This window comes from Typopeltis vanoorti, chromosome 5, assembly GCF_054136105.1.
Source record: "Typopeltis vanoorti isolate ZY-2024b chromosome 5, IOZ_Tvanoo_1.0, whole genome shotgun sequence".
Lineage (NCBI taxonomy): Eukaryota > Metazoa > Arthropoda > Arachnida > Uropygi > Thelyphonidae > Typopeltis > Typopeltis vanoorti.
Genome location: NC_143553.1, coordinates 70,813,484 through 70,837,201, shown reverse-complemented (window position 1 = coordinate 70,837,201; position 23,718 = coordinate 70,813,484). Strand labels below are relative to the sequence as shown.

Sequence of the window (23,718 nt, the reverse complement as noted above, 5' to 3'; positions counted from 1 at the left end):
TTCAGCTCTTATGCGTTAGTTTTTTTCTGACATTCTTGCATCAAGTATCTGTTTTGCTAACATTTCCAATTCTTTTTCTGCTTTCACCCCACTGAAGTTATTTTTATTTTTTTTGGAAGAAATGCTATATGGAACAGAAATGAAAATTAATAATTTAATAATTAAATTAAATATTTATATGCCAAGGTTCTGCCAGTATTACATAGACACTCGAAAGACACACTCATCATCATCAAATTCCTGCCATGTACCCTCAAGGGGTGTACAGCATATCATAGTACTATATGAAAAATTTACATCATTACTAACTTCCTATCTACAATTTTCCTCCAAATCAGTCTGTTACTTGTCAAGACTCCAACATTATCAGATCTTATATTTCTATCGTCTAAGACACTTTGTACTGTATCAATATACCTATATCTTGGTCTTCCTCTGCATCGTTTTCCTGCCAACCTGGCAGAGAACACTTGTTTTGCTAATCTTTCCTCGTCCTGGATGCTGACAATGTCAAGTTCTTTCCTAATATCCTCGTTTTTAATATGATATTGCCATTAATGCCATCTGTTCACGCCTCTAATCTTTCTCAGGACTCTCATATCTGCAGTCTCTAGTCTTTGGTCAAGTGTTTTACTTCTGACCCAGCTCTCAGATCCATAAGTTAAAACTGGTATGAACACTGTCTTGTATACAGCTAATTTAGTGTTCTGACTAATTTCTCTCTTATTCCATATGAATTTATTCAATTGACTTCCAACCATACCAGCTTTGTTGATTCTGTTGTCTATTTCTATATATAATTTACCATCTTCACTAAAAATCGTGCCTAAGTAGCTGAAATGTTTTACTTGTTCCACAGGTTCTCCGTTCACAACACGTTGACAAATCGTTGACATTTTCAACGATTCTGCCTATTTTCAGTGTCTTTGTCGTTTTATTGCTGACCTTCAATACAATATCTATTACAACAGTTATTCATTTTAGTCAGAGAATCTTGCAGACTTGTAGCGGATTTATTTAGAAGTATAACATCGTCGACATAAAGCAAAGAGCTGACATTAACATTTTCAATTTTGATATCATGTTAAATACCACTTTCCTTCATAATGTGATCCATATAGATAATGAATAACAGAGGGGATAATGTACATCCTTGTCCGACACCAGATTTAACATTAAACCATCTTCCTGTACGTCCTTCAATTCTAACTGCTGACTTACAACTCAAATAAAGACTAAGTATTGCTTGATATAATGCCCCATTGACACCATATAACTGTAGCATATTGAATAGCATCTCTCTTGGCAATTTGTCATATGCCTTTTCCAAATCGACAAAACTTAAATACAGATCTTTGTTATATTCCCATGATTTCTCAACTATTTGTCGTAAAGTGAAGATCTGATCTTGACAGCCTCTATTTGGCCTGAATCCAGCTTGTTCTTCACCTAGCTTTTCTTCCACAATTTTTCTCAACCGTTTCTCAAGTATACTTGCATAAATCTTACCAGGAACACTCAGTAGGGAAATATCGCTGTAATTTTCACATTGTTTTATTTCCCTTTTTATATATATGGGTACTATGAGAGCTCTAGCAAATCATCGGGAATTCATCCCTCTATCCAGGCATTCTGAACTATGCAGTGCAGCCACTGTAAGACTCTTATACCACCATACTTCAGTATTTCTGGTTGAATATCACCTACTCCTGCTGCCTTTCCACATTTCAAGCTTTTGATGGCTTTTTCTACTTCCAGTATGGATATGTATTCCTGACTGCATGCGTGTTTTTTTTTTTTTACCACTGTGCTGTCATCACTGCTAAATACTGCTAAATGCCTCCATACTTCAAGGATATCTTTTTCTACCGTTTTGATGTCACCTGTATCATCTCTAACTCCTTTTACAGCACTCTTTCCTCTATTCCTAAGCTTCTTCAACAACCTGCAGAATATATTGCCACCTTCTTGATATTTATTTTCTATGTTCTTGCCAAAGTCCTCCCATGACTTTTGTTTAGCTAGTTTTACACAGTATTTCACTTTCTTACATTTGTATCCATATTCTCTAAGAGCACAAGCTGACTTATTTGCCAAGAACTTTTGATATGCTTTCTTCTTTTCTTTCACTACCTCTTTAACTTCCTGTGTCCACCATGGAGTTCTAATTTTTCTATCCTTGCAGACAACTTCACCACATGCCTCTCTAGCTGAATCAATCAGGGTTTTCTTCAAGACTTGCCACTAAATCTCCAAGGTTTGGTTCCTGTTCTCAAACTCTTTCATTTTTTCTTCAATAATTTTTGCACATTTTAGTCTACAGTTCACATCTGAGAGCTGCTCAACTTTTATTCGCTTTAAAACTTTCTTACATGTTATTCTTTTCAATATGAAATTTAATTTTATCCTGCTCAAGACTAAATAGTGATCACTTCCAATTTCAGATCCTCTGTACACTCTTGTGTCTTCCACCAGGGAGGAAACATCACTATCAACAATAACATAGTCAATGAGACTTTTCTTATTCCTTGTCTCTTCTCTCCATGTGAATTTGTGCACAATTTTATGTTGGAACATGGTGTTAGTAATAACCAGTCCATATCCTGAGTAGAAATCCAACAGATATTTGGATTTCTACTCATGATGGGAATTGATACAATTGATGGGAATAAATACCCAAGTTAAAAATTTATTCCCATCAATATCTCCTCCAGAGATTTTTATTAAAGCTTAATACACCTTACTGCAACTTATATAGGTAAAGTTGATAAGGCTCTGTATTACTAAAACCTTGGTATTTAGGGTCTAGCTACTCACTGAGGAGACCTCAAAAAAGGTTGAAACCGGTCTGGGTAGTGACCCCACCCATAATGCATTGCAGTATATACATCTTCTAGTGAGATGTGCTTTACATTATGGGAAAATACTAAGAATAGTGATCAGAGCTTTACCCACCTTTACAATAAGTTGCACAGGTGTTGTACCATCTTTAGACTTGAACTTTGTTTCAGGCGCAAACTTAATTGTTTGCATACTTGGGATTAGGAGCTAAAATAACCAAGCATATAAAATTGCTTGGTTATCCTAATATATATATATATATATATTGTAGCTGATTATAAAATTCAATATTATTCAATATTCTGTTCTCTTCCTTCTTCTAGGGCATATAAACCAATTATTGTTAAATAACTTCTATTTTTATTCTAGCTTCTATTATTCTTTCATTCCATAATTTATAATGTTTTAACTGTTTTGAAAGGGAGTTATGAATCCAAATAATAATTATTATTTTTAAAATAGACTAAAAGTCACATGTAATTTTAACTTTCAGTCTATTTTATAGAAAAAAAAGAGTATGGATTTTCACTGCATTACCTTAAGATCTGTCTTCTACACAACAGCACAACAGTAAGAAACATGAAATGTAACAGACAATAAACTGAATGTCACAATTGTTTTACAGCTATTGCATTCAGTTGAACTTTCCTAAGACTGTTTTTGGCTGATTAATTAAATGAGCATGTTTTTATGCTCATTTAATTAATATTTTAGTTTTCTTGTATACCTCAGTAATAAGAGCAAATGGATACAACTATGAAAAATAAACAACAAAAAAAAAAAATCCAACAAAATATAACATGGAGTCTTTTTACTTTTACAAAAATGATAAAACCAGCAAAACATTTTTTGGCATTGCTTATTAATCCTTTGGGGTAAGCCACCTTTCTGTATCAGTAAGCAACAATCATAAGCAGCTTCATAACTAGGAGTAGTAAGTGTAAGGAAATAAAAAGAAAAGTGTATTTATAAACTGTTTATGAATAAATCTACATATTTATTCATAAACATGAAAGTGGCACATGTACGTGAAGCTAAACTGCAGATAGCATAAGCATAAATATTAAATTAAATTACAATACGTATTAAATTTTTTAAAAATAATTATTTTTATTTTATTATTTTTTTTTATTTATTTTATTTTATTTTATTTTTGCTGAATTAAACAACATTAAATCAACTGATACTTCTAAACTTCAAGTAATATTAATAACATGATATCCAAAGGAAACAAAACTTACCAAGGATTGCCTTCGCACTGTCCTGCTGATGGGGCCATCAAGGGTGGGACTGACTGATTGTTTGGCAATAAAACTTTCAGGAAGACGGAGATCTGCAGGCAGTGATAATCTCTTGCTGATATCTTGCTATAATAAAATGAATATTTTATCTATACAGAATTCTTAAAATATAGAGCCAGGAACACGCCAAGGGTATTTGCCGCTCAGGTGCAAACTTTTATCAGCCACCCCTTAAAAAGATTTTATGATGTAAGATATACCAAGAAATAAATATTACTACTATTAATGATTATACTGCATTGTATAATCCAAATTAGATATTAGCTACATAAAATAAATATTTGACATTTGTTTCTTTCCGCCCTATCAATGCTGCCGCCCGGGTGCAGTCACCCTCGGGTTGGCGTGGCCCTGTATAGAGCAATGAAAATTGAACTTGTATGCTACTTCTGGTTGTACCTATGATGTTCTGAATTACTAAGAATGACTATTTGGTGGGATGGTTCTCCAAGAATCAAATTGCTCATTGGGAATGAGATGTGATTCATGACTTTCTGCAGTCTTGTTAGTATTACCGTCTACTTTTCCTACCAATTGGTTGGTTGATTTATGGTTCACTGATGCAAGGACAACAGAGGTCATACTGTGCCCAATCCAAGGTTACAGCAGTACGCAAGGTAACAACATATAGTACTAAAGAGAGGAAATAGTAAATAACATGTTATGCACATCAAAAAATGCAAATTTTAAATAAGTTAAGCAATGTGATATCTACACATACAGAATTTATAAAGATTAAAAGATTTCATTTTTCTCTCATGTCAAGTGTTGCCACTCCACCAGGAAATGACAAATGGTGAGATGTGTTGCATTTTTCACACGTAGGTGGGTCATCAGCCACAGTAAATAAGAATGTGTAAGGTGACTGTGACTTATGCATAGCATGGAGAACAACTTCCTCTCTTCTGTTTTTACATTGACTAGACTGCCAATGCTTAATTTCAGGCTTAATATTGTACAATCTGTTTTCAGTGCTTTCTGCTTTGATGGGTAATTAACTTTGATCTTAGAAACAGTCTTTATTCTATATACAGGACTGTCAAATAGTACATGGGAAAAGTATGAGTTGATCTAGCAGCTGGTCTCATTTCCCTTAATTCCAATGCAACTGGGAATCAAACATCAAATTTTATTTTGTACAACAGTTGTAGAAACTCACAAAGCTGGATGTGGATTGGATTGCACAAATGGGAGGAGATAGTCTGTAAGGTTCTCTCATGAATCTGTATACATTATTCATTTTCAGCAATTTTCTTTTATATGCACAAGAGCAAACTGAATGGCATGCAACTCTGCTGTCTAAATACCACAACCGAGTGGGATCTGATTAGAGATAATAAGGTCAGGAACAACCAACAGTGTTCTCATATTTTGAACCACCAGTGTTGATAGGCAAGAATTCAGAGCAGACTGCTCTGTGAACATTAAACAATTGCAGGTAGACAGATGGTATATAAAACTTACACAGTTGACAGATTGAGACTACAGAGTGTAAACCAGACATTTATGTTAATAGCTTGCATAATCTCTTTTACGTGCACATCAAAGGAGCATGTGGCAGTCGGATGTAATATTAAGCTTCACAAAATAGAGAAGATACTAGCCCATGTTGGATGTCCTGGATGAGACAATTTTTAAGCCATATTTGAGAGACAACTGTTTCTAAAGTAACTGAGCAGGTTCATTTGCTTCGACATAAAGACAGAGTTGGACAATGAAAAGCACTAGTAGCTATTTGTATGTCCTGATGGGAATAGGATTCAATAAGAGTGTGTTCTCCCTTACAGAACTACAAACTTTTGACTCATAATTGAGCACTGATCGTGTAAGTACACAATAAAGGCAAAGCATGGAACATCGATTAACATCCAATTTTGTAGTGGATAGAGTAAGAAGGATATTCAATGCTCTTGCACTTCTCTCTAAGTTGACAAGTGCATCTTTCTGTCAAAGATGAGTCCCAAGAACTTGGATTCTGGTGGTACTGGAATAATATTCTGTCCCATTCATAAATCAGAATCTGAGTGAAGAATACATTTTCACTCAGATCCTGATTCAGTAGTGTATGCAAACATTTTTTTCTACTGAAAACCTGAATCCATTACTAAGACAAGGCATGATCAATTGCTTGTTGAAGTTGTTTTTTAATTATCCCCATATTAGAAGAATGACAGTAAATTATGAAGTCATGAATATCAAGAGTATTACACTTAAGACAGTCTTGAAAAACACTATTCATGATGATATGGCCGAGATAACTTGCTTCCCACTAGGACTAGGAAGAGTTGACTGGACAGAAAGTTTTAATAAAAAGGTATTTCCATTTTACTAAATAAGCTTTTTCCATAATAAAGATTTATTGTTACAAAGACCATATATTTACAACGTACTTAAGCTCTTACAAATTGCCTACCGGTTTCGCTAGTAACTGACCAGCTTTCTCAAGGCTTGCATAGTACAAAAAAGAGGTAAATACAAAAAAAGGTTTCAAAATACAAAGAACCGTTAGTACCTGTTAGGTAGCTAGGGTGACACGTTCGCGTGACATAACTACTCAGCATCATGAACACGCGTTACATGCAAACACGTAATATGATTATTTGCGTACTGTAGCTCTGTTGAACTGAGGGAGTTAATTAGATTTTTCCAGGTATTGTTCAGAATGGCCCCTTGATTTCTGTTTAGGTTACTTCCCGTACGTAGTACAGCTGCTGCTTCTTTAAATGCTCGATGTCTGTAATCCTCGTCTACGTAGGGCATGGAGCTGTTATTCCAGTCTATAGTGTGGTTCGAAGTTGAAAAGTGATGTGCCAATCCTGAGGTGATCGTTCTGTTGTGATTAACATCGCCTATATGTTCTTTCTGTCTTATTTCCAGGCTTCTCGAAGTCTGTCCGATGTAGGAAAGACCGCACGTGCATGGAATATTATACACACCTGGATATTTATAAAATGGTACACCGTCTTTAGTGGATCTTAGGACCTGTCTTATGCTATTTATTGGTTTAAATACAACCCTGATGTTATGTGTCTTTAACAATCTTGCAATTTTTGTTGAAGTTGAACCTATAAAGGGGATGACTGCTGTTGAGATATGCTGGGCGACTGTTCTTTCTTGTTGGTTATCTATGTATAGAAATTTGTTGATGATGTGTCTAGGATAACCATTTTGTGATAGAGTTGTAGCTATTTGAGACAGTTCTGTTTGAACTTCTTCCTCGTCAGAGATAAATTTTCTAGCTCGATTTCTTAGCATATGGATGATGTTGTGTTTCTGTGACCTATGATGGTTAGAAGAGTAATGTAGATATCTTCCTGTGTCGGTTGGTTTTTTGTAAATTGACAGTTTGATGCTGTTTCCTTGTCTTTTTACTAGTAAGTCCAAGAAGTGTAGCTGTTCGTTATTTTCTACTTCTAGAGTAAATTTTATTTTATTGTGGAGTGCATTGATTCTGTTAACAAACAGATGTAGGCTTTCTAAGTTGTCTTTCCATATGATGAAGATGTCATCCATATATCTCCACCATATAGAAGGTTTAGGAGTAATGCTGGTGAATATTTCATCTTCAAATTTCTCCATGAAAAGGTCTTAAAGGAAAAATTAGACAAACAGAGTCCTACTTAAAAAATTCTGAACACTTTGTGGACAAACTAAAAAACATAAAAATTACACAAACAGACATAATGGCCAGCCTAGATGTAGTATCCTTGTTCACGAATGTACCAGTAGAAAAAGTAATGAACATTATCAAAGATATCTTTCCTGCAGATATCACAAAGATGTTCGAGCCTTGCCTACAATCAAATTTTTTCAAAGTTAACAACAAGATATACAAACAGTTAGAAGGCCTAGCCATGGGCAGCCCTCTGTCACCACCATGTGCAGACCTTTTCATGGAGAAATTTGAAGATGAAATATTCACCAGTATTACTCCTAAACCTTCTATATGGTGGAGATATGTGGATGACATCTTCATCATATTGAAAGACAACCTAGAAAGCTTACATCTGTTTGTTAACAGAATCAATGCACTCCATAATAAAATAAAATTTACTCTAGAAGTAGAAAATAACGAACAGCTACACTTCTTGGACTTACTAGTAAAAAGACAAGGAAACAGCATCAAACTGTCGATTTACAAAAAAACCAACCGACACGGGAAGATATCTACATTACTCTTCTGACCATCATAGGTCACAGAAACACAGCATCATCCACATGCTAAGAAATCAAGCTAGAAAATTTATCTCTGACGAGGAAGAAGTTCAACCAGAACTGTCTCAAATAGCTACAACTCTATCACAAAATGGTTATCCTAAACACATCATCAACAAATTTCTATACATAGATAACCAACAAGAAAGAACAGTCGCCCAGCATATCTCAACAGCAGTCATCCCCTTTATAGGTTCAACTTCAACAAAAATTGCAAGATCGTTAAAGACACATAACATCAGGGTTGTATTTAAACCAACAAATAGCATAAGACAGGTCCTAAGATCCACTAAAGACAGTGTGCCATTTTATAAATATCCAGGTGTGTATAATATTCCATGCACGTGCGGTCTTTCCTACATCGGACAGACTTCGAGAAGCCTGGAAATAAGACAGAAAGAACATATAGGCGATGTTAATCACAACAGAACGATCACCTCAGGATTGGCACATCACTTTTCAACTTCGAACCACACTATAGACTGGAATAACAGCTCCATGCCCTACGTAGACGAGGATTACAGACATCGAGCATTTAAAGAAGCGGCAGTTGTACTACGTACGGGAAGTAACCTAAACAGAAATCAAGGGGCCATTCTGAACGATACCTGGAAAAATCTAATTAACTCCCTCAGTTCAACAGAGCTACAGTACGCAAATAATCATATTACACGTTTGCATGTAACGCGTGTTCATGATGCTGAGTAGTTATGTCACGCGAACATGTCACCCTAGCTACCTAACAGGTACTAACGGTTCTTTGTATTTTGAAACCTTTTTTTGAGGTAAATGCAAAAATTTTGCAAGCCTTGAGAAAGCTGGTCAGTTACTAGCGAAACCGGTAGGCAATTTCTAAGAGCTTAAGTACGTTGTAAATATATGGTCTTTGTAACAATAAATCTTTATTTTGTAATACTTTATGACCAAAACATGTACAATTTAAGCTTTTTCCATGTCAAAGAAGACTGAAGCCAAATTTCTTGTTTCAATAAAAGAACTGTAGTTTCTAAACAGACCAAATGGTCCAATGCTGAATCATGTCTATTAGGTTTACAGAGAAACCTAGCATTTATCATTTTTTCCAATGTGTTACAAAGCCAGCTGATCAGAGCAATATGGCAATAATTGTTTGCTTGTGTGTTATATCCTTTCCTGGTTTTGGGACAATTGACCTACACCAAGATCCAGAAACTCTTCCTCTGTAAAAGTATTCTGCTGTAAAGTAAAAGAAGCAGAACCAGAGAAGGTGATAGAAAGTCTTTTATAATCTCAGAGTGGATGTCATCAGGCACTACTGCAATGTTGTTAAGATTCTAATGGTGAGTTCAGCGACAAAACAACATATCCATTATGATTCAAGTATGTGACAGTAGTTCTGGGGGAACTGTCATGCTTTCCCTGGCTTTGGGATTAAGAATACGTCAGGTGATTACTTTCCTGTGGTGGGAAGTAGTGAAATCTTAATACTGTATTAATAATAACAACAACATTAAGCATTATGGACCAGGATGACAGGCATCTGATGATTTTGTTGAGGCATATCTTTACTTAGTGCTTTTCTATTCATAAACTTGATGATTTCACGTGCCTCAGCAGGAAATGTTAGTTTTTGAAATGCAAGCATTTCACCATGTGTACTATCAGGTGTGTACTTTATTGATAAAGTCTACATCCACACGGATATAGTGTCAACTACTGTTTCCCTAAGCTTTCAGCAAAAGCTTCAACTTTACTTGCATCATGCTAAACCAGACCATGTTCACTGTGGAGTGGTTAGAGAGATTTACAGTCTGGGCATAGAGCTTGGATCATTTTCCAGAGCATCCGATTTTCTGTGTTTAAGGACTGAAGTTTTGTCTTCGGTCCTTAAACACTAGCACTGCATGGATTGTGCCTATTATTTCAATAAAGTCTTTTTCCTGGAACTGTTTGTTTGCAGAATTATACAGGGTGGCCATAAATTAACTTTCCCTCTATGGAGGTATCTGTAGCTAAATCTAATACACGGAATTCTTGTAGATAAGCAGTGGGTGATACATAACTGTTAATTTTAAGGAAAGAACACCGTATATTATAATATTAACTAAATAACTTTAATTAATACTTCCAATCTTTCGTAATGTTACATTACCATCTTCAGGGAACATACAAATTAATGAAATGTGCACGCAGGCACTAATACTGAGCAAAAATGGCTGAAGAAAACTGAAGTCAGTCCTAGAATCCTAAAGAGTGCCAAATACACAGAATGAGACCACATTTTATATTGAGACTTTTGAAGGAATGGGGAGATGAATTCCACGAAAAAAAGATTTAGTACCAAAAGTCACTGATAGGGGAAATTTTGGTGCTGGCAGAGCCGAAAGCAGCCAAATATTTGCAGTAAATGCAGGTGAAAAGGATTATGCAAATTTTACCTGCACGTACGTGACAGCAGCATCACCAATTTCAATTAAAAAGGGATTGGGAACGTTCAGGCAGTTATTCGAATGACTGACGAATTGTGCTCAATATGCGTCCTACCTTGCATCAGCGTGCTTTACTTATTAAGTTGTTTTACCTCAAACAGTGCAATGCCGTAGTGGCCCTTTGGGAATTTAGAAGGCTTCATACCCTGCGTACAGGTCCTATGTCAGCTGTAGCACTGAGAGCTATGATTAAGAAGTTTGAAGAAACTGGATCACTAGGAGTTAGACCTGGCAGAGGACGGAAAGCAGTGCAAGAAGAGACAGTAACAGACGCTGCTATTGCGGTGTTTGACGACACAGGGACCAGTACTGGTCCAAGCGCTCATGCCACTTGATATGACTTATGGTACAGTCTGGAAAATCTTACGGAAAATGCTTCACTTCTATCCGTACACTGTCGAAATGTTATTATTCCATTTTATCTGCCTTTAATGTAATTATCTGCTTGTTTGTGGCTCTGCCAGCACCAAAATTTCCCCTATCAGCGACTTTTGGTACTAAATCTTTTTTTCGCAGAAATCATCTCCCCGTGCATTCAAAAGTCTCAATATAAAATTTGGTCTCATTCCGTTTATTGGTTTTAGCTACAGATGTCTCCAAAGAGGGAAAGTTATTTTATGCCAACCCTGTATATGGAGTATACACTGTTAGGAAAGAAGTCAACAGACATCCTCATGGGCAAGGTGCATCGAGTAACATAGCGAGTCATGTGTTTATAGATGGCAAAAATTAGAGGAATATGATGTTTCCAAGTCAGTGCAAATGTCTCCAGGTGAAATGGTTGGAAAGGGAACTGACAGAGTTTGAAAGAGGTATTGTGATAGGATGCCATGTTGCAGGGTTATCAGTTCAGCAAACTGTTGACACATTGGGTGATCCCAGGTCAACACTCAGTGATACCATACTGAGATGGAAGCACAGGGAATCCACTGCATATTATCCTATGGGCAGTGAATCAACTGCCCATAGGATAATATGTAAAAACCACCATTCATCAGCTGACAAGTTCAATGTGGAGTTCCAGGCATCAACTGGAACATGAATCTGCACAAAAATATATAGAGTCATCTTCAGCAGTGCAAAAAAGCGTGTACAGTGGGACATGGAAGCTTGGAATGCTGTGTTATGGACAACAAATCACACTACATCCTCTATCAAGCAGATGGATAGGTGTGTGGGTAGTGGATGCCTGGTGAGCATCTCTCACTAGAGTATGTAACCCCAACTACTTTCACAGGTGGCAATGTGATGGTAAGGTCCTGTTTTTCCTGTTTTGGCCTCAGACCTCTGTTTCTGATGCTACAAACACTCACTCTGAGAGGTATTTGAATGTTCTGGACAATGCAATGCTTCCTACTTTGTGGCATTGTTACTACAGAACTACTGTTGTTTCTTTCACCAAGACAATGCACAGTTTCATAAGGCTGCAGCTGTGACTGCATGGTTTGTGAACCTGAACATCACCACACTTAACTGGCCTCCAATAGAGCCCTGATTTCAACCCTATTGAACACCAGGGCTCTATGGAGGAACTGGAGCATTGAGTGAGGTAAAGGGACATCTGAACCACAACAGTCCAGGACCTCATTACATGCCCACAGGAAGAATGGTCCAAAATTCACATTGATCACTATCGTACACTTGTGGAAAGTATGACCCGTAGAATTGCTGCAGTTGTTTTGGCAAAAGGAGATACTACGCCTTAAGGTGGCACAGGCACAGTCGCAAAAAATGAGACATCAGGGTCATCCTCTAAACATTGCTGCTTAAAAAAAAATATTTTCAATTTGTTTCAGTGAAATCTCTTTTGACTTGTCAGTGATTAAATTTTCTTCATATTCTTCAGGATCTTCCCGCTTTGCATCTAAATTCAGATGCACAGCGGGAAGATCCTGAATTATTTGAAAAGCCTGCAAAATCATTTGCACAATGTGGAAGAATGCGCTTCCAAACAGCTCACATATTACTAGCAGTAATTTCATTTGACTTTGTGACTTTATAACCAAGCTGAGATTTCTCTGATTTGGCTAGAAAAGTCTTAGAAGGCATTCGCTTCCAAAAAAAGGCCAATTTCATCAACAGTAAATATTTGTTGGTCATAAGAGCCCCCTTCTTCCACAATTTTCTTCAAATCTCTGTATAATTTGTGCATCTGGATAATTTCCATATCTGCACTTGTAGCTTCGCCTGTGATTAAAACATGTAGGCCCTAGATGGCGAACCTATGGCACGTCAAAGAATTTTGCTGGCACGTCAACGATTTACAGGTGATATCCTTTTATACGCTTATAAATTATTCACCTTTTTATTTTTTTAAATTGGTACAATATGTACAAGTTAAATTTTGTTTTACACGAGAGAGCAGCTATGAAGACGTGCATATGATTGGTGTGGTATTAACAAAAGATCGCACGACCCAAACACAAAGGCAACCAACAATTGAGTTGAAATGCTAATTCTCTTGAACTGAATTCCATAATATCTGAAATTGTCATTACAATATTCTTTATATATTTCTTAGTTTTAACACATTCACGATGGGGCGTCGTTTATCGCTCTGACGGAACGTCTCGTTACGACAGGCTCAACTCACATAAACTTTCAACAACTGGATTTTATTGCTGCTTGTTTGCGTTTGAGCTGGCAGGCGAACTCACACATGCATTATATGGCATGTTTTAATTCGTGGTAGAATTTAATTTGAAGTTAGCCTTTGTGATCTGTCATAACATCGAGAATTTCAAATGCAATAAAACAAACATGTAATTCATGTAATTGCATAATTGGAGAGTAGTTTTTAGTCAGATACTGTGTTTCCGGTGAAACATATGGTTTTGCTTGAGTCTATACAGCATAGTTTCTGTGAGAGCAGACATGTGATTCATCAGTTAGCACCATTCTTATTCCAGCTGTCTGTAATTGCACTATTTGTTGAGAAATATATTACACAGACCGCAAAAGGCTCTGTACCTTATTCAGGGATACAACAAAACTATTTGTTTTTCTTGCATGTGCAGTATAATGGCTGTTGGGGAGGGCATGTTGTTAACCGCGGGGAGCAAGTTACTATCACCTCGACGTGAACATGTTTAAACATTTTTCGTGTGCGAGGTATATGCAAAACTTTTTAATGTATTTTTTCGTAAAGTAAAATCAGGGTTGTGAGTTATAAGCGAGGGAAAGTTATATTTGAGTAAATACAGTAAGCAATTCGCCAATAAGTTGACATCCTTCTGCTGCTTCCCCTGCTCAGCTGACTTCTATGGTGAGTTACAATGCATAAATATTTTTTTCACTACCGTTTTTTCCCCAAACCAACATAATTAAAATCAATTTAATAATACAATAATCAATTTTACACCAAATAATATTATAAATTTATATATAAATAAATATTATAAATAAAATAAAATATTATTTATAAAATATTATAAATAAATAAAGTTAGATTAATTTTCTATTAATTTTTCCACTATTAAAAACTTCCCAGCACTTCATTGGTAAAGTTTTGGCACATGCCAGCAACTTGATTTGTAAATTTTTGGCATGCACACATAAAAAGGTTTGCCACCACTTGAAACACTCAAACCACCCAGCACTAGTGTGGAATTCTTCTTCTTTTCCATCATTGATAGCCCTTTCTTTCAACATTGCAAAGAGACTTAATGCTTTTGATTTAATAAGGTCAATGCTTAGTGGGCTCCGTTTTTGGTTACAGTCTTCGATCCATGTAGAAAAAAGTCTATCTAATTCAAACATTATAATACTTTTGATTTCGAATGCATGCATGATGAACTTGAAGCAGCCTTACCTTTCTTTCTGTATTCAGCTGCTTTGCTTATAAAATTGCTCTTATAGTTCTTTCTCATCTCATCCGCTTGATAATGGGTTGAGTCCACTAAGAAGAAAGGTTCTCCACTTATCACGATCTTTAGCCATCTTAATCAGTTGGGTAGATGTTCTTTCAGCAACTTTATCCAAGTACTTCTTGGTCTGCTTCTAGGTCTTTTTCTTCCTATATATCCATTCAGAGCTAAATATGGGAGTCTATGAGGGGCCATTCTCGGAATATGACCAAACCATCTCAGTTGTTGCTTAATGATTGTGTCTATTATATTATCTGGGAAGTTTAAATCTATTCTGACTTGATCATTAGTTTTGTGTTGCATCCAGTGGGTGTTATTAATTTTTCTGAGGCATTTCACATGCTTGAAGTTTCTTGATTGGTTGTTGAGTTAACCTCCAGGCTTCTGAAGCATAAGTAGCCGTTGGGATAATAATTGTTTTATATAATTTTAATTTTAGACTTGTTGGGTTTTTTTATTTTTCCATATTCTGTTTAGTTTATTCATGTTGGTCCAACCTAGGTTTAGCCTGTGTTTTACTGTTTCCATATTGTTGAGGTTAGTAGATATAAGACTGCCAAGATAAACATATTTATTAACTTGTTCCAGCAGGTGATTTTCGAGATTTATAGAAATATTTTCTTCTTCTCTACCTATCTTCATTATTTTTGTTTTATGATGATTTATTTTCATACCATAAGTTTTACAAGAGTCATTTAAAATATTAATAGTTTTTTCTAGCTGTAGTTTGGAATCTGCTAAAATAATATCATCTGCATATTTTATGTGATTAATGTTGGTACCATTGATTTTTAAAACTGGTTCATCAGCTATAGCTTTACAGACTTCTTCTAGGATGATAAAGAGTTGAGGTGAGAGGGCATCCCTGCATTACACCTTTCTTGACTCTGAAATCCCTGTTGTTCGTTTTAACAAAAGCTTTGGTGTCTCCATAATAATTTGTAATAAATGTTAAAACATCAGAATCCATTTTTACGTTTTTTAGGATAGTGATCAATTTGTTTCTATTAACTGAATCAAAGACTTGCTTAAAATCTATAAAACAATGAGCAGGTTGTATTCCAAATATTTTTCTGTTATATCATTAATGGTGAAGATATGGTCTATAGTGGATCTATGTGGCCTGAATCCTGCTTAGTTTTCCTCTATGATTTTTTTCTGTAAGCACCTGTGTTCTCTTTTGTATAATTCAAATGAATAGTTTATAACTATGACTTAAGAGTGTTATCAGTCTATAATTTTCACATATTCTTTTGTCTCCTTTTTTGTGAATTGGTATAATAATTCCTGTTTTCCAGTCAGTTGGAATTACTCCAGTATAAAGAATTTGATTAAATAAATTCATTAAGAAATTAATAGCTTCCTTACCGTATTTCCATATTTCTATAGATGTTTCATCTTTACCTGTAGCTTTTGAAAGTTTCATTTGGTTTATTGCATTTATAATTTCTGCTGGAGTTATGGGTGGTGCCTTTTCATATATCATCTTTTCTGTTATACTTTCCTCCTCCTGTTCTTTTTGAAATAATGGTTGAAAGTAGCCCTTCCAAATTATTTTAATATTTTGTATTGATCCAGTTTCTAGATTGTTTTTATCTTTCAATGTTAATGGTTTATCTTTATAGATCTTAGTTAATTCTTTGATAATTTTGTATACCGTTCATTATCATTTCTTTTATTAGCTTCTTCGCACAGTTTTGCTTTTTCCTCCAACCAGTTATTTTTGGCGAATATGCACATTTTATCAATTTTGTTTTTAAGATTCTTATAATGTTGTTTAATTTTGCTAAATTTTTTCATGTGGTACTGTCATATCCTGTACACCCCTTGAGGGTACATGGCAGGAATTTGATGATAATGATGATGATGATAATGTTGTTTATTTTCTTCTGTATTTTTTATATTTAATATATGCTTTGCTGCTCTTTTCTTCTCAAGTATTTAGAATTTCAGGGGTTATCCATTCATGATTTGGTCTTGATGTTGTACCAAATATGTTTCTTGCAGTACTTGTAACAATTTTTCTACCTTGATTCCATGTATTTTCTATATTGTCATAGGATAATCTTCTAAACTCATTTCCTATTAGCCAGATTTACCATCTCACTGCTGGGAACCCACTCTAAGATTACAATACCCTGGATATCGAAGAAAACAATCAACATGGCCTTGAACTTCAAAAGACTCATGCATGCTTTTCTAGTCTTGGAGATGTCGCTGACTTCCACTGCAATGATTGTTGCTTGGTTGCCAGGTAATACGTAAATATCCAAGTTTCATCACAAGTAATTACCGAATTGAGCAAATCTGGTTCATCCTTAATGCACTGCAAAAGTCCAAACAGGTTCTTGCGATGTTCTTTTTGCTCATCTGACAACCTTTTCAGAACCATTTTTGCACAAACCTTTTTTCATGTCCAATTCTTCCATTAAAATGCACTGAACACTTTCCCTGTCCAAATGAACTTTCTCAGCTACAGCTCAAAGCCCCAATCTTCTGTCTTTTTGAAACACATCTCTCACTTTAATGTGTCATCAGTAACTGCTGTGCATGGGTGATCATCTTCTTTCACACCTTCTCTGCCTTCCAAAAATCATTTGTGCCATTCAAAAATGCATGCACAAGACATGCACTTTTCACCCTAACCCTCAGTAAATAATTGAAAACTTTTTCGTCACAGATTTCTTCAGTTTCCCCAGAAATTTGATGTTAACTTGTTCACTCTTGCACTCCAGCATTTTCTGACCGAGGGTAAGAAAACGTCAATATTTGAACATTCGTCCACTTGTACTGAGTAAAGTGATAGAGTTGAGCTTTGTCTCACAGTAACAGATTAGAACATGTTCTATAACCATATCTTTGTCTCTCCCCTCCCACTGTCCATTCCCAAACTATAGGGCTAGTCTCATTTTTATTTTGTGTGGGACTGCATATTTCCAAGCGAGACCTGAATTTGTAGTACTGTCCCCATGATTTCTATGTTGGTAGTGTTGGAATTTACAACTTTATTGCATCGTATATTGTGTTTAACAAAGATGGTAGTACCACTTCGCTGGTTTTGGACCCCTCGTTGGAGTATAGAACAAGTTCCTGAGCCTTGGGTTGTCAGCTGCTGGAGGTGCATTTTTGTTTACAAGGATTTATCTCAGCCCTAGCAAGTTGTGAAATGCTTGTAGGTCATGCATTTCCTAGACCACTCACATTCAGACGATTTTTTGATTATAGATCTCTCAGTGCTGTTTGCTGATTTCTACCAGGACAAGAGACAATGATTGGGCATATAGTTAACTTTAACAGGATTTAGTCTGGGGTTTTGAAGGTCTATAGTGACTTCCTCTATGGTTACAGATTCTGTTATACCAAGTGGATGTTTTTTCTCACTTTTTAGAAGGCATGTGTTGTGTGGGATGTTTTTTTGTGCAAGAATTTGGTGAGTGCTCAGCAGTGGCCTACCATTTCTGGTTGTATTCATACCCACCCACTTCTTATTTGTGTTTCTGGTTTTTGAGAAATTGATCTTGCGACTTTTGAGGGCTGTGAATACTGCTATTCATAGATTCTTAACTTCCAGGAAAAGTGGAAAATGCATGATGCTTCCATCTTTTTTTATTTTATTATTTTTTTTATCTATTATTATTATTACTGAAATAAAGAGCCAAGACGCTTCACTTTGGTGATGCAAAATTATAGAAATTAAGTGGATATCGAATCCAACATTATTTCAAAGCTGAATATATAGAAACTACAGGAGTTTCGTGCCGAATATAGAAACTATAAAAGTTTCGGCAAATCCAAGCGTAAGCAATCTTTCAGGACAGTGGCAATTCATGGCAAAGGTGGAGTAAGTTCTGATCACTTTCCTCAGTATTCTCCATAATGCAAAGCACATCTTGCGGAGATGTATGATGCTATGCATCATGGGAAGGGATCACTACCCAGACCAGTTTTGACCTTTGTTGAGGTCTCGTCAGTGAGAGCCAGACCCAGATGTGAAATACCCAGGTTCAAGTGATGCAGAAGTCATTCTTTCCCATATGAGTTGCCAAAAGTTGTCACATTTTAAAAGGTACCAAGATATAATCGGCTTTGAAATAATGTTGGATTCAATATCCACTTAATTTGTATAATATATATATATATATATTTTTTTATTGCTGACTTAATAGAACCTACCATGTTCCCGAGATGTTTCTTGAGTAAAATCTTAGCCAGTTTCTGAGCGTGAAGTCTGACTGCTTTCAGTGGTTGTCAGACTAGGATGGCCATTGGCCTCTCAATTTCAACCTCCAGTTGGACCACTAGTTCTGTATGAATTCATAGAATTCTGAATGTTGTGAATGCTTACTCAAAATCTATGCATTCCCATTGGGGGACCACTTATTTGGAGTTGGAAATGCAGTTAAATTTTAAAATTACTGAGTGTAATCTGAAATAGGGAAGGAAAGTAATAGAATATATAACTGATAACTAACAGAAACTTACCTTACTCAATGAATCAGAATTCAATGAAAAAGGTAATTAATACCAAGGTCACTCAAATAAGATACCCAGACCAAAAACTGAGCTTAAATCACCTGAGATGAAGAAGCAAGCTGGAGAAAACAGAAATCTCTCAGAATTATGAGTTGTTGAGGATCTAAATAGCAGAGTAGGAAATGATTGTCAGACATACAAAAATATTTTGGGAAAATTTGGAAAAGAGCAAAGCTAATAATAAGAGCAATTACCTATTGGATTTCTGCTCAGGACATGGACTGGTTATTATTAACACCATGTTCCAACATAAAAATGTGCACAAATTCACATGGAGACAAGAAATAAGAAAAGTCTCATTGACTATGTTATTGTTGATAGCAATGTTTTCTCTCTGGAACTGGACACTAGAGTGTACAGAAGATTTGAAATTGGAAGTGATCACCATTTAGTCTTGAGCAGGATAAAACTGAATTTCATATTGAAAAGAAGAAGTACATGTGAGAAAGTTTTAAAGAGAATAAAAGTTGAGCAGCTCTCAGATGTGAACTGTACACTAAAATACACAAACATTACTGGAGAAAAAATGAAAGAGTTTGTGGCAAGCCCTGAAGAAAACACTAATTGATTCAGCCAGAGTCATGTGGTGAGGTTGTCTGCAAGGATAGAAAAATCAGAACTCCACGGTGGACACAGGAAGCTAAAGAGACAGTGAAGGAAAAGAAAGCATATCAAAAGTTCCTGGTAAATAAGTCAGCTTGTGCTCTTAGAGAACACAGAGACAAATGTAAGAAACAGTGAGTTAACATCAAATTTCTGGTGAAACTGAAGAAAATCATGACAAAAAGTTTTCAATTATTTACTGAGGCTCAGGGTGAAAGTACATATCTCATGCATGTGTTTTTGAATGGCACAAACAATTTTCAGAAAGCACAGAAAGCATGAAAGAAGATATTCTGGAGTTTGTTGAAGAAGCTCATAAATGGAAGAAAGAGTGCTGTAAAAGGAATTAGAGATGATAAAGGTGATATGAAAACTGAAAAAAAAAAAAAGATGTCCTTGAAGTATGGAGTAATTACTTCAAAAAATTGCTAAATGAAACTAGCAGTGATGACAGCACAGTGATAAAAAAAGAAACACTGACCCAGGCATGCAATCAGGAATACATATCCATACTTGAAGTAGAAAAAGCCATCAAAAGTCTGAAATGTGAAAAGGCAGCAGGAGTAGATGATGTTTGACAAGAAATGCTGAAATATGGTGGTATAAAAGTCTTACAGTAGCTGCACTGCAGAGTTCAGAGGGATGAATTCCAGATGATTGGAGTAGAGCTCTCATAGTAAACATATATAACAAGAGAATTTAAACCAAATGTGAGAATTACAGAGGTAATTCTCTACTGAGTGTTCCTGGTAAGATTTATGCAAGTATAATTGAGAAATGGACATCTGAATGGACAGCACAAATTCATAGAATCCTGGTGATTCTATGAATTTATGCTGTCCATTCAGATCTGTCCCTAGCCATATCTCAGAATTTCCAATCACATTCCAGTTGATTCTTTAACTCCATCCACCCATCTAATTCTTTGTCTTTCTCTTCACCTGCTTCCATCCACTTTAGCAAGCATCATCATCTTCTCCAGACTGTTGTTTGCTTGCATAATATGTCTGAAGTATGACAATTTTTGCTTGATGATCATAGCTTCAAGGGAGCAATCTGGCTTTATTCTGCTATCACTGATTTATTGGTTTGCTTTGCAGTCCATGGTATTCTTAGTAAGCGTCTCAAAACACATAATTCAAATGCATCTATCTTCCCTCCTTGACTCTTTCTCAGGGTCCAACTTCCACATCCATACAGTACCACAGGGAATACCATTGCTTTCACAATTCTGATTTTTGTTGTGAGGCTAATATCTTTATCATTAAAGATCTTGCTTAAATTTATCATTGCTTTCTTTCCGAGTAATAATCTTCTTCAGTACAATACTCATCTTTATCAATTCTGGCTCATAGGAGCACAAAATTGTTAACTATTTCCATTTTCTCCCCATTTACTTCAAAATCATTAAGTTCACATGTTACCATAAGTTTTGTCTTTTTGAGATTAAGTTTAAGGCCATATTTAGCACTTTCTTCTTCAATAATAAGTTCCTCCAAATCTTCTTTGCATTCTGCTAGCAAGGTCGTATCATCTGCATACCTCAAATTATTACTATTTCTTCCACCAATTTTAATTTCAACTGAAGACTCTTCCAGCCCTGCCATTCTTAAAATGTATTTGCTGTACAAGTTAAACAGGCATAGAGATAAAATACATCCTTGTCAGACCCCTTTACCTATTGTGAAATACTCAGTTTCTCCAAGATCTGTTCAGACAATAGCTTCTTGTTTATAAGATTAAGATTCCTTAGAAGGATAATGAAATGCTCTGGTACTCCCATTGTTCTTAACACATTCCACAGTTTCACATGGTCTACAGAGTCTTGCTATAGTCAAAGAAACAAAGGTAGACATTGTTTTGATATTCCTGTGCTCTTTCTATTATCCATCTCACATTGGTGATCTGATCTCTTGTTCCTCTTCCTTTTTGAAATCTTGCCTGTTCATCTGGCATTTCTCTCTTCATGAATGGTTCCAGTCTTTTCTGAATGATCTTAAGTAAGACTTTACTTGCATGAGATATCAGTACTATTGTTCTGTAATTTTTGCACTCCTTGCATCGCCCTTCTTCAATAAAGGAATATAAACTGATTTAATTGACCTTACTGATGAAAGAAGAACATGGAAAAGAGGAAAAAATGAAGAAGAAACGTTAAGATATAAAACTTTGGATAAAAGAATCAAACAGTTATGTAAAAGATTGAAAGAAAACAAACTGGATAAATAGGCAGTGCACTGAGATAGAAGAATTACAAAATAGGAACAAAACCAGTGAAACATTCCTGAAAGTGAAAGAACATAATGGAAAAGTAAAACGTACACAGTCTAATAACATCAAGGACAAAGATGGAAACATACTCATTAATAAGGAAAAGATAAATGGAACATGGGTGGAGTACTTATCAAAACTCTATGATGATGATAATGGTAACATGTTAGATGATTCACGACACCTTAAGTTAAATGTAACAACAGATACCACTCTACCCTCAAGAAAAGAGATAGAACACGCAATCAAGAATCTTCCTAATAATAAATCCCCTGGGTGTGATAATATTCCGGATGAGCTGTTGAAAGCTTTGACTGGCAATAATAACAACTATTTAGTAGAATCCATTCAGGACATCTATAAAACAATACAATTACCTGAAGTTTTTACAACATCTATCTGCATACCAATTCCAAAGAAACAATGCACAAAATTGCAAGAATTACAGAACTGTGAGCCTAATACCCCATGCATCTAAAATTATTTTAACCATTGTTAACAAACAAATTCCAAGAGCCATAGTGAATTGAATGAACAACAGAAAGGCTTCAAAAGAGGAATGGGAACCATTAATGCTATTAATGGGAACCATTAAAGATCACTTGAAAGAAATAGGAATATTTACATATGCTTCATAGACTTTCAGAAGGCTTTTGACCAGGTAAAACATAATAAAATGTTCAATATATTAGATAAATTGGACATAGAAGATCATGTACTTAAGATTATAAAAATGATTTACACCAAACAGAAAATGCAGCCATTTAACAATGAGACTTCTGTAGTGAAAATAAAACGAGGAGTTAGACAAGGTTGTATACTTTCACCAAATCTATTTAATATCTATAGTGAGACAGTGATGAAAAAGATTGAAAAACAAAAAAATGGGAATTAGTATCAATGGTATAAAATACAACAATCTTAGATATGCTGATAATACCATTCTAATAGTAGAAAACAGAAACAAATTAATCAAATTACTGCCGCTACTAATTGAAGAAGGTAAAGAATTTGGATTAGATATAAATGCAAAAAAGACCAAATTTAAAAAATCTCAAAAGAAAGCAGATCTGAGCCAGAAATATTTATAAACAATATGAAAGGCTGTTCTTATTTTTATTTCTTTATTTCCTTTCCATCTGCAGTAAAGTAGGTGCCTAAATATTTATTGTATTGTATGTTCAATTTTCATAAAAAAAAAAAAAAAAATCAGCTAACGCCTTTTTATTCCCGTATATACGGGAGTAGGCGAGGCCATTTAGCCCTATCTAACTTTTGGAGACTGAGTGGGCAGTTCAATCTCCACTGGTACCCAATCAGAGACAGATGGCCCAAGGCTATCACTAATTAAGCAGTATGCAGTGAAGAGAGACGGCTCAAATGTGCCGCCATCTCGTGGTCTCTAACCCTAACACAATATATTTAATGTCTGAAATAATGTGGGTTCTACGGTCGATTTTCTTGAGTTTACAGGACGAAAAACCTGCTTGCCCGTGCCAGAGATCGACTAACTCGGGAACCGGTCGAAAAAAGGCTTAGAAAAATTTCCTCTAGTCGGCGACTAGAGGAAATTTTTCACTGCGCACCGCTTAATTAGTGATAGCCTTGGGCCATCTGTCT

The 23,718-nt window shown here is 35.5% G+C and overlaps 1 protein-coding gene across 3 annotated transcripts in view; it reads right to left on the bottom strand.

Annotated features, from left to right (window-relative positions):
- The window catches only part of LOC150106513 (cyclin-dependent kinase 17-like), a 363,340-nt gene that overhangs the window by 291,914 nt on the left and 47,708 nt on the right, over positions 1–23,718 (bottom strand). For all 3 annotated transcript variants that reach the window (XR_016548362.1, XM_090393169.1, XM_090393168.1), the window contains exon 5: positions 4,083–4,208. Coding sequence is in view for 2 of the 3 variants with exons in the window: in XM_090393169.1 (XP_090249295.1) it covers positions 4,083–4,208 (126 nt within the window). In the remaining variant the exon portion in view is untranslated. The remainder of the gene's footprint in view (positions 1–4,082; positions 4,209–23,718) is intronic.